At 52.5% G+C, this 11,660-nt stretch overlaps 1 protein-coding gene across 1 annotated transcript in view; it reads left to right on the top strand.

Moving 5' to 3' along the window:
- The window catches only part of EMP2 (epithelial membrane protein 2), a 32,544-nt gene extending 25,692 nt beyond the window's left edge, over nucleotides 1-6,852 (top strand). The window contains exons 4-5 of the mRNA XM_006910881.3: nucleotides 3,850-3,996; nucleotides 6,595-6,852. Of these exons, the coding sequence (XP_006910943.1) occupies nucleotides 3,850-3,996; nucleotides 6,595-6,782 (335 nt within the window). The 3' untranslated portion in view covers nucleotides 6,783-6,852. The remainder of the gene's footprint in view (nucleotides 1-3,849; nucleotides 3,997-6,594) is intronic.
- The last annotated feature ends 4,808 nt before the right edge of the window (nucleotides 6,853-11,660 follow it).

Below are 11,660 nucleotides of genomic sequence, written 5' to 3'. Positions count from 1 at the left end.
GGCCTGGCGGGGGTGGGGGGTGGGGGAGGAGGAGCTCAGTGCATGTTGGAGCTGGGGACAGCGTCTGCTGGAGACCAGAGGGCGTGTGACGAAGCCAGAGGCTGGAAGAACCACCGACCGCGGCTGCGATGGGGCCCGTCCTTCTCTCTGTGTCTCTTGGCCAAGCAGAGCTTCCCTCCCTCACCCTTTCTTCAAGTCTCATCTGGAATCTTCTCCACCCCCTCCTCTTTTATCCAAGCCTCTCCTTATACAGGCTCCGAGACCTAATTGGGGTTCGTGTCACTTCCTCCCTATCTCAGCAGCCTGCGGCGGCAGAAACCCAAGAGCTAGCTCTCTTGGGAGCTGTGTCGCCTTACCTTGGGGCAGGTGATTCGCAATATCCTCCGCTGTAAACTGGAGAGAAAAGCAAAGCGCCCGCTGTGGCTGCCTCCACACGAGCTGGAGCACACAGGAGAGCTGTGCAAAGGCAGCAAACCCCTTAAAACACGCCGACCGCCCTCCCTCACTCTGGGCAGGACGGCTCTGCTTTCTGTCGTCGAACCGATGGCTGATGGAAGAGACCCTGGGGCTCTCGGTGCCGGATACAATACCAGTTTAATTCGGTATCTCAGAGAAACCGTGAATGGTTTAGTTTCAGTATATCCCGAATATTACGCGGGATATACTTATACTTAAAAATGATCGTTCCTCTGATTGTCAGATTTAATGGGCCCTCTGCTTCTGTGTTTGCTCGTGTTTGTTTGCCAAATCTGGCGATCCTGTTTAGGGAGAAAGAGCGAGACCCTGCTCACTGGCTGGTAAAAAGTTGCACTATACCCTCAATAACAGCATCGACACCCGTGATAATATGCAGCTAAAATACCAATGGAAGGGCGTCACTGCTGGAGGTTTATTCGTGGCATGGGGCTCTGTCCTTGACGTAAGCGATCTCATCACCCCACCGGCAGGGACCATTGGTCCAGTTTCAAGATGGGAAAACGGAGGCCCAGAGCTGAAACCCAAGGTCACACAGCCAGGAATAAATGACGGAGCCAGGATTCCAATCTAGATGTGACCGGCTCTGAAGCCTGTGCTCTGAATCACGTGACGTGGTCCCTGCCACCTCCCCTCTCGGTCTGTGTATCCGCCATGTTAACCCTTGACCCTGGAGACAACCATTCATCCCGGTTTTCTGCCAGCCCCAAGTGTCACCGGTGTGCCTGGTCTGCTGGGAGAACTGGCCGTGCTCGGTGGCAGTGTTCCCCCAAGCCCGTTTGTGTTCCGTGTCCCCTACGTGGAATTGCTTACCTGTTATTTTTCTTTAAAATAACAGGGGTTGGCAAACTGCCACCCGAATTCAGTTCAATGAGCTAAGAATGGTTTTTTACATTTTTAAAGAGTTATTAAAACAAACAACAACAACAACAAAAAAGCTCCAAAGCAAAACAAAGGAGAATATGCAAAAAAGGGACGATATGGCCACAAAGCCCAAAATATTTACCGTGTGCAGCTTTTCCAGAAAAAACATGCTGATCCCTACTTTAAAATAGTTCACTTTTTCTTCACATCAATTTACTTTAAAGAGAACTTTACATCCCTATCATAAGAGATAAGCTGGCATCACTTGCTACGAGAGAAGGAAAACTTTTTTAAAATGCTACATTGAAAATCAAACGATGATATTAAATCCTTACCAGACACACCTGCCTCTTGAAAGCCCGAAGCCTATTTATGGTTCTTTTCTCGTTCAAAACAAAACCACCACCAAACCCAGTCGTTAGCAGGCGTTGTGAGGCGGGGAGCTCCTCCTCGAGGTTCACAGACACATTTAAACAGGAGCAGAGTGCATGTCCCTCTCGGGAGGTGAGTTGTTGGCCGGCGCCCTAATTAGGACCCATGTACGCAGAGCTCGTCGGCCACCAGTGGAGCCTTCTGTACCCACCCCCCAACTTTGAGAAACCCTGTTCTAAAAGCACGCTGCTGTCCTTTCGTGCGAGCTGCCATTACGGGACCCCGTGGACTGGGTGGCTTAAACAGCAGACGGTTATTCTCACAGGGTGCGGGCAGATCGGTGTCCGGTGAGGACAGATGCTCTTCCTGGTTTGCAGACGGCCTGGTTGTTGTGTCTTCCCACGGCAGAGAGCAGGGACAGGAAGCAAGCTGTCGTGCCTCCCCTTCTAAGGGCACTGATCCTGTTCCCAAGGGCCCCACCCTCGTGACCTGCTCACCTCCAAATCCCATGACACTGGGGGTTAAGATGTCAACGTACGGATCCGGGGGGAACACAAGCATTGAGTCTACAGCAGCCATGTTTTTCCTCACCTGGGGTACAGACTCCTGGGGCCCACCCAGAAGGCGTCAGACTCGCAGGGGAAAAGACCCAGGAATCTAGTTTTAACAAACCCCAGGTGGTTCCTGGGGTCCGGCAAATTTGGGAAACACCACTTAAAGCCAGAGGGTCACAATTGTGGCTCTACGGTGGACTCGACACTCCCGTCCCCCACCCCGCCCCCGCCTGATCCCAGTACCTCTAGCGATTCTGATTTATTTCATCTTGGGGTACCCTGGCGGATGTTTTTATAACAGAGCTATGAGAGCTATGATTTACAAGCAAGAAAATGCTAACTTCCAAAGGTCCCAGTTCAAACAGTTTTGACCCTTATGCGTAGACCCCTGTATCCACCATCCAGGGCAGCGTAGAGAACATTCCATCACCCCCGAGAATCCCCACCGGCGCCTCTCCACTCAGTTCCCACCACCCCCCGCCCCGAGGGCAACCACTTCCGACTCCCGTCGCTTTAGTTTCCTTCTGCCTGTCCTTGGACTTCACACGCGGCCGCGGCGTCTGTGTGCATGCGGCTCTGTCAGGCTTCTCAGCAGAAGCCGTGGGGGCAGGGCCGGGTGCTCTCAGGTGATCCGGACGAGCGGCCAGCGTGAGCGAGAGCCGTCGCTCCAGACAGCTCATTAAGGACTTAACATTATACCTCCCTCCAGTCACTTTCAGGCGAAATTGCAAAAATGAAAAAAAAAAAGTTTTTCTTAGATTTTCCTTAGTTTTGGGCACTGTCCCCTCACCCATCTGACCTGCATCCTGGTGATAATGTTCAGCCCTTACACGGGACTCCCTTTCAGGGACAACCCTGAAAATCCACGCATGAGTTCACCCCACTCTCCCAGCCTGCTGGGGCGGGAGCTTTGCTGTCCCTATTTCACAAGTAGGGAAACTGAGGCCCTCGCGTGCGGTGCAGGGAGCCAGCTGTGTGCTTCCCTGTGCGGCTCCCTCCCCCAAGATTGGCTCCTTTCTCTGCTGTCACCCCCCGGTATGGAGCCCCGACCTCTTGACACTGCCCTCTGTGAGACGAATCTGAAAACTCTCCTTCCTTTTCCTAAGTAGTGATCATAAGGTCCCTCCCTTCTGTGTACTTCCAGGTCAGTCAGTTCCATGAGCCCCAAGTCCCCAAGAGTCCCTCCAGAGGTCTTTGTATAGTGCGGACCCCCCAGTCCTGACCCGTCCCGTGTCCCATCCTGACCTCTTGAACCGGAAGCTGCCTGATTGGAACCTGGGGATTTGTACTTAAAAAAATTTCCCCATGCAAGAGCCAAGCATTTGGGAGCAGCGACCCAGACCGAGAAGAATGCAGAGCAGGTGGCTTTTGCCCCGTTTTCCAGATAAGGACACGGGCCCGTCCGGTCCAGCGCACAAATGGACACCAGAGGGAGGGGTGTCAGGAAGACTCCTGGGCTCAGACGGTGCTGACAACAGCCTGACGCCCCACACAGAGTCCCTGACTCTGGAGCTGTCACCGTCTGTGCCGCCCCGGGGTCCAAGCGGCCTGTGGTCTTCAGCCCCACGTTCTCCTTTCCCCACAGATTACGCCACGATGCAGGTGGTCCAGGCCACCATGATCCTGTCCACCATCCTCTGCTGCGTCGCCTTCCTGCTCTTCCTGCTCCAGCTCTTCCGCCTCAAACAGGGGCAGAGATTCATTTTAACCTCCATCATCCAGCTCCTGTCATGTAAGTGAGACGTCAGCCCTCCCCCTCGGACACCAGGAGGAGTGTGGCAGGCGGGGGCTTGCGACGGGGGAGCTGGCTGCGGTGTCACAGTGGGACATTTTATGTTTTGGAGTCTGGATTGAGTGAGGGGGTCGGGAGGCGTCCTTCCTGAGCTGGAATCCATGGGGCGAGTAGGACTGGCTGTCTACAGTGTGGTCTCTTGGTACAGAGGGGAAGGAACAGTGTGCCAGGCAGAGGGAACAGCATGGCCGAAGCCCCGTGGCAGGAGCTGGCCAGTGGGGTCGGAGTGTAGAGCTGGAGTGGGGCGTGGTGGCAGCTGGGCTGGACTCCACGGGGTGTTGTACGTAAGTCTTGTAGGATTTGGGAACCTTTGACTCAAGCTAGTGGGAAGCCACCAACAGATGATTTTTCAGGCTGGTTGATGTCAGAATTGCCCGCTCAGGGCCAGGCCTTAGGGGGGCTGCTGGGGATACAGAGATGAACAAGACATGGCCTCACTCCTTAGGGACTTAGAGAAAAAAGATGTCTCAGAGCACTTCCTGCTACTCAGAATTGTGGTGAAGCTGAAATCGCGATCGGTCATCTGTTGCTGTTACTCAGTAGAGAGTCGAAGCTTTCCAGAAGCCCCTTCCATTGTACTTTCCAATCAGGATTTAATAAGTAGCTTGATGAGGATTAAAAAAATCTGGGATTCAGAGCCAACCCGCTGCTTGGTTCTAACCACTGCCTCCTTCCGGCCATCTACCTCCCAGACTTCATCCCGCACCCTGGGGTGAAGTGAAACCTGCTACGCCCTCAGCATGGACCCGAGGCATGTCAGCAGCTCAGTGGGGTGACCGGCTTGCCCGGTTCGCCTGGCACTGTCTCACTGTTAAGGCCAGAGTCCTACGTCCCAGGAAACCCCTCTGTCCTGGGCAAAGCGGGGTGGTTGATCACATGCAGCAGCCCCTCGGGGGACTTACGCGACCAGCCAGGCATCGTCCCTACAGGGCGCAGGCGGACGATGAAAGCGTTTCAAGTGGGAAAGACCCTGGAAGGTCACTCAGTCCCTGAGCCCTGGGTCCACGAGGATCCCCGGGAACCCTTCCGTAGTGCACACCCCAAGGCCCCATCTCCGCCTCTTGCATCAGAATCTGCTGGGCTAGAACCTGGGGATTCATCTTCCCATCCAGGAGCCCAGCACTTGGGAGCAGTGACCCAGACCCAGTCAGTGAGGCCGAGAGATGTGACACGACTTGCCTGAGGGCACCCGTGAGGGGACGTCTGTTCTGTCTCTTCCTTTACTTCCTAAGTATCTCCCAGTAAGAGGCTCGGGCATCCCACAGCTCACCCCATTAAAGGCAGTTGAATACCATCACTGAACATGCAGAGCGGGGCCTTGGGGAGTCACCCATTGACGTTTGCATTCTGTCATTGTCTCCATTTGTCTGTCTGTAAGGCCATTTAGCCAAAACCCATGACCTAGATATACAAAAGTTGCCCAGATTTTGATGCGAGACTCACACCCTCCTTTCCCGCCCGCAACAACTCCTTTGGCCATTTTCTGGTCCAAGGACCTGCCTCTCTCTGTTCTGCCCCAAGCCTGGAGTGTCGAGACGCTATTAGCAGTCAGGGATGTTCACGTCTGAGCAGCAGATGCTCCGACTCATGTACGAGATGGGATTCTGGGGGAGCAGGCGGCGAAAAGGGAAAGCTGCAAACCAGGTTTTGGAAAGAGGGTTCAGGCAGCAGAGTCGGGTGGGCGGTCACTTCAGGGAGGCGCTGGCAGATTCAGTGTGAATTGAAGACAGTGTGACTTCGCTCTCGACTCAGGTCTAGGAGCAAGAGTCTCATCAGCAGAGATTGTCTTAAGTAGTCAGCCTCCCGGCCAGAGAAGGGCTGGGAGCCTGATGGACAGTCCCACCTGGCCAGAGACAATGGATCCCCCAAGGAAAATCCAGGTTCTTAATCTCATCCTAGCACTAATATCTGTGAATGCTGGTGATTCAGTTAGGATGCTTTTGGCTGCAAGTAAGAGAAAATCCAATTAACAACGACTTCAGCCACCAAGACCTTTACTTTTTTTATGTAACAAATAGTTTGGGGGTGGAAGGTGCCAGAGTTGGTTTGGCAGCTCAGCGGCAGCATCGAGAACCCCCACTCTTTTCATCCTTGTATGCTGTCACCTTCAGAGTGCCAGTGACGATCCCCTCATGGTCCCAAAAAGGCTGCCGCAGCTCCAGACACTCCACCCTGACCTAACAGTATCTAAAGCAGTGAGCAAGGGAAAGTACAGAGCTGAGTATTTGATGACAGGAAATGTACGGGTCTCACAAAGCCTAAACTATTTACTGTCAGGCTGATCGCTGGCTTAGACCAATTATGACTTATCCTCTGGGCTGGGTACCTGGCTGCCCAGATAGAATTGGGTTCAGCTAGCGAGAATGGGGAGCAAAATGGAGACAGGAGGCAGCGACATTCTGCCGCAAAATATTTGCTGTCATCTTTCCAGTAGACCAGAATAATACCTATCATCGTAGACGTTGACGTTGACCTTCAGCCCCAGCCATCGTTCCCTCATGTCCGTGATTAACCGGTATCTTCACTGTCTTCCGCCAGGCCTGTGCGTCATGATCGCTGCTTCCATTTACACGGACCGACGCCAAGACTTTCACGCTAAAAACAAGCAGCTCTACTCCCAGACCTCGGGGGGCAGCTATGGCTACTCCTTCATCCTGGCGTGGGTGGCCTTCGCGTTCACCTTCATCAGTGGCCTCATGTACCTGATCCTGAGGAAGCGCAAATAGGCACCAGCCGCTCGGTCGCTTCTGCCGCAGCACAGAATCCACGTCCAGATAACCGTTTTGTATATAATCATTTTTTTTGTGTGTGTGGTTTTTCTAGCAGACATATTGTTTCCTTTAAAAGCCAAAAAAAAAAAAAAAAAAAAAAAAAAGAGTTTTTGCATTCTTGAGATCAGAGAATGAAGGCCGGAATTCAGAATTCCCGCCCATCCGGAAATCTCAACAGGACAAAGCCAGAAATCCAGCGGGATGATTCTGAACATATGTGATATGATGACAAGAAAATGAGAAAGCCAGGTCGGGGGGCACAACTTCCCCCAGGGTTGGGCCCCCCCAGGCCCCCCTTCCCTCAGCTCCCCTTCCTTGAATCTCTGGGCGTTAGTGGTGGAAAGGCGGGGGCGGGCCCAGGTGAGGGATGAAACCTCCTGGGGTTTAGTCAGGCTCCATGAGCGAAACGGGGCATGGCCCCTGCTGTTCCGTCTACATCCAGCCCAGAGCCCCCACCCGCCCGTAATGGCTGGATCCAGAAAGTGCCACCCCCATTTGCAGACAATGTCACCTGCTTGCCTTAGGGATGGTCATCTTTAACCTGGGGATTCGATGTGGGCTCACCCCGAGGTAAAGAACCTCTCAATCTGTGATTCCTAGCACACCTTGGAAAATGCAGGCTACTGGTTTTTCCCTAGGCCTACAGGGCTGGAGGAGTCCGCAGATGGGGCCTGGGAACCTGCATTTCCAACAAGCTCCTCGGTGATGCTAACGTGCCTTAGGGTGAGGTACCACGGGGCAGGGTACCACGGGGCTGGGGAGCAGGGCTGCCTCACAGATGTAAAGTTATGTCAAGGTGGGGATCTGGGTCCAGACCCCACTACAAGCCAGAGCCCTGGCCTCCATCAGCTCTTGATTCTTCACTGTCTTCCACAGCTGCTTCCATCTGGACCACCCAAACTCCTGTCACAGGCCACGCACCCCTCTAGCCAGCCACCCTGAGCGGGGCGGGAGGGGGTGAACGAGGCGCAGCCTCCTTCCTAGTCGGAGTCAGAACACCTCCCCCTTCTCTTCCTTCCCTGCCTTCTAAGCTGGCCGGCCTTCACTAACCCCATTTCTAGAGCCTCGAGGACCCATCCACCATTCATTCATTCATTCATTCATTCATTCATCAACATAAGTTACGGAACACGGTGCGCCAGGCACGCGGAGACCACGTTGAGACAGTCTCTGTGCGGGGCTCACCGTCTAATGGAGGAGATGGATTGAAAACCGGTTAGGGAAACAGCGCAAACCCTGCTGAAGGCTGCGAAGAGGGTTGAAAAGGGAGGCCCCGTGGGGCAGGGGTGGGGAGAGCTTGCCGCATGCCCGCCGGTCTTTAAGCTCCCGGAGACGTCGAGATCCGCCTGAGTATCGCTCACTCACCCCGGCATTTGTCGGGCAGTGTCGTCTGTTAAACCCGGAGACCATTTGCTCCCACGGAGCCTCCTGGAGTCCCCGACAGCCAGCGAAGCCGTGAGAGGGACCCAGATGGCCGCGATTCGCAGACCTGAGCGGGGCGGGTGCCACTCCAGACCTTTCCCAGACGGCACAGGGAAATGCGGCCTTGGAAAGTTGGTCTTCAAGTGTGAGGCGGGTGATGATGCGGGTGACCCAGAGAAATGCCCGTAGAAGCAGCTGCCCGCACCTCGCTGTCTCTGTCCTCTGGGGCTGAGAGGGTGCTGCCGGGGAGGTGGGCCTGGGCTGGCGTGGGGCCTGTCCCCAAGTCCTTGGGCCTGGAGCTCTTTAAATGCTTTCTGCACTTGGCCTGCAGAGTGGCGCGGTGATTTGCCATCAGCCCAGTTCCAGAGGAGCTGGGGAGGTGTCTGTTTTGAGTAGTTCTAGGGCCACCTCGGGCTCCTTCCGTGCAAGACTGAGTCATTCGTTCATGTCAAGAGTGCTCCGTGCTGACTATGTCCCAGGCACTGTGCGAGGAGCGAGCAAATCGAGACATCCTCTCTTAGGGCACTCACGGAGAAGCCACCAGCGAAGACAGTGCAGGATGACTTCGGTCGGGGCAGTGACAGGACAGAGTGCCACCTCTTACCTTGATGGAAAACTGTCACTGGGTATGTGGTAGATGGGAACATGGATCACACCCTGGCGTTTGCAGGAGGCTACTTGAGCCTCTGGAAGGAGGCGGGTCTAAAGTGCCCCAAGCATTTTACCCAGGTGGCTTTTCTGTAGTTTCCTGGTGGCCACAATGGCAGTGAGCAGCTCTCCCAACCGGAAGTCTGGTAAGCCTGATCCCCAAGCAGTGCCTGGATTTCCTTCCCCGCTAACCTTCAGGGGCGTGTGGGAATCTGAAAGGATGCCATGGCTTTTCCTGGCTGGCTGCCACCACTGCGCAGCCTTCCGCGCCCACATCCGTCTGCGATGCTGAGGCTCTGTGACCTGAGAGCTGCCTTTCCCTCCACGGTCTGACGTGCTTTGAGGAGCGGGGAAAGAGGTGATGATGACATGAGGGAGAAAATAACTCGACTTCTGACCCGTGGGCAGAATCAGCCCTCACTCCGTGCTTACTATCAGTCATTAAGGAACAACCACAAGAAAAGTAGCTAAGACATCGAAGAAGCAAATATTAGGGGCAAATATACTACTGATAAGAACAATTTGAAGGAACTGTAGTTTGCGCATTTTAGGACATTTTTATGAAGGACTGTAATTTGGAAAATCAATTTGTTGCTCTGAGCGAATGTATATATTTATACCTGAATATAGGAAAATGCTCTCCATACCCTCTGCTACAGGTTGTGTGCCTGTGCGCATCCCTAACGAGGTTCTAGGATGCTCTGTATTAACTGATGACGAGGACCTCTGGACCCCCAAGCCTGTATGTAAACTCACTAAACACAGTAGCTTAGACAGAAGCCATAGCATGGTCATGCCTGGGTGGGGGGTTACTAAACTCGCTTATGGTTGTTTACAACGCAGCTCGCTGGACAGGTTTGTATATTGGGAGAGCAGTGGAGATGGGAAAATGTTGGGGAGAAGCCTAGAGGTTAAGTTTGAATCTTGATTTGGGGACAAATGTGACTTTAGGGGTAGTTAGATACTTTCTACTTCGTGTGCCTTTCGAATAGTCCATTTTCTATGTTTTGTATAACTGTACATGAAAAAGTTTAAAAGCAAATCGCCTAGAGCAACAGACTCTGCTGTTCCCGCTATGCCAACATCTAGGGTAAAATGCCATTTGGAGTGGCAGGGGGCCACCCAGTTTCTCATCGAGACGTATTTACAGTGAGCAGTGAATGACCAGCAGTCGGTCACAGGACGATCTTCCACGCCCTCTGCCTCCAGTGGGGCCAGCTCTTGGGACCAGCGACCAGGAGCTGCACAGAGCCCCATGCGGGGTCAGTGATCGGTTCGTGCCGTCTTAAAGTTCTTAACGATATTTCAGCAAACAGCCCTACATTTTCATTTCTCATGGTTGTCAAATTATGTAGCCAGTCCTGTTCTTTAGTTTGTATTTAATGAAGACTTTTGCCTTAAAGGTACGGGTGGCGGTGGAGATAAGACCATCTTTGTAGCACGCTCCACTTAAAAAAAGAAAAATTCATTCAGAAAGAGGGAGCGCGCTCCACTTAAAAAAAGAAAAATTCATTCAGAAAGAGGGAGATCTTTAATTTTCACCCAAGAAATGACAAAAGTAATGAAAAGCTATCTAGGGAACCCACATTTTCTCATCTCCACCCAGGGATTGCAAACTAAAACCTCCAGGGGCCACTGTTCGTATTTGTGTTTCTAGGTTTTGTTTTGTTTTTTTTTTTGTCCGTGTGGCAGGTGAATGAGGGCTACCCCAGAGCACTCGGTTTTATATTTCTTCCATTCAGGAAATTAGCCTATCATTCATTCATTCATCCATTCACCAAATGCTTGTGGCCTCACATATGATTGATCCCGAAGAATGAAATTCGACCCCTGCTTTAGAATTTGCCTTGCCCATCCCTGCAAACCTCCAAATCCTTGCGTCCTCCATCAGTTTAGATTGCCGGTTTCAGGCAGAAAGCATCTTGCTGAAGCCAGGTTTTCTTCCATTTTGGCCATTAGATGGACCATCTTTGCCCCAAGATTAACTTTTTCTCATAGGAACTTACTGAAGGCTCTAAGAAGCTGTACATGACATCATCTTGATGTGTTTCTACAATATTTTGATACTATGATATCCACAGGTACATTGTTCGTAGAAAATAGGGGCCAATTTAAACCAGGATTAAACTATGGTCCATGGGCCAAATCCAGCCCACCACTTGATTTTTGTAAATAAAGTTTTATTGGCCTGTAGCATCACCCACTAATTTACATATTGTTCCTGGCTGCTTTCAAAAGCAGAGTTGAGTAGTTGTGAAAGAGACCATACGGACCACTAAGCCTAAAACGTTTACTATCTGGCCCTTCACAGAAAACGTTTACCAAACTTTGGTGTAAACCTAATGTTCTGCAGTAGCCATGCGAGGGCCACCGCTTCCCAGCCTGGACTAGCATGTCCTCGACGCCCTCTGCTCTGCCACCTCCACGCAGCCAATTCCCCATTAGAGTGTCTGTTGCCGATAGCACCTGGATTTAGTATTTGGGTGCTCAGTTGCAAGCAGCAGTGACTTCGGCCGATTTAGAAAATCAGTTTGTTAAAATTAGGTAGTGTACAGGCTTGGGAGTAGGCAGCCGAATCCCCCCGATTGCCTCATGTTCCACATAGCAGAGTTGGGTGAGGAAACCACAGCTCTCTCCACCAGACGGTACCGCTTGTACCAGGAACTTGATCTCACACGGCTGGTACCTCTGTCAGAAAGAAACTGTGCCATCCCTACTTTTTTTGGATTGGGAACCTGGCCCAGTGCCTCTGATTGGTGAAGG

Source organism: Pteropus alecto, unplaced genomic scaffold (assembly GCF_000325575.1).
Source record: "Pteropus alecto unplaced genomic scaffold, ASM32557v1 scaffold34, whole genome shotgun sequence".
Taxonomy (NCBI): Eukaryota; Metazoa; Chordata; class Mammalia; order Chiroptera; family Pteropodidae; genus Pteropus; species Pteropus alecto.
The sequence above is the reverse complement of the archived record's forward strand: the minus strand, read 5'-3'. Positions and strand labels throughout refer to the sequence as shown.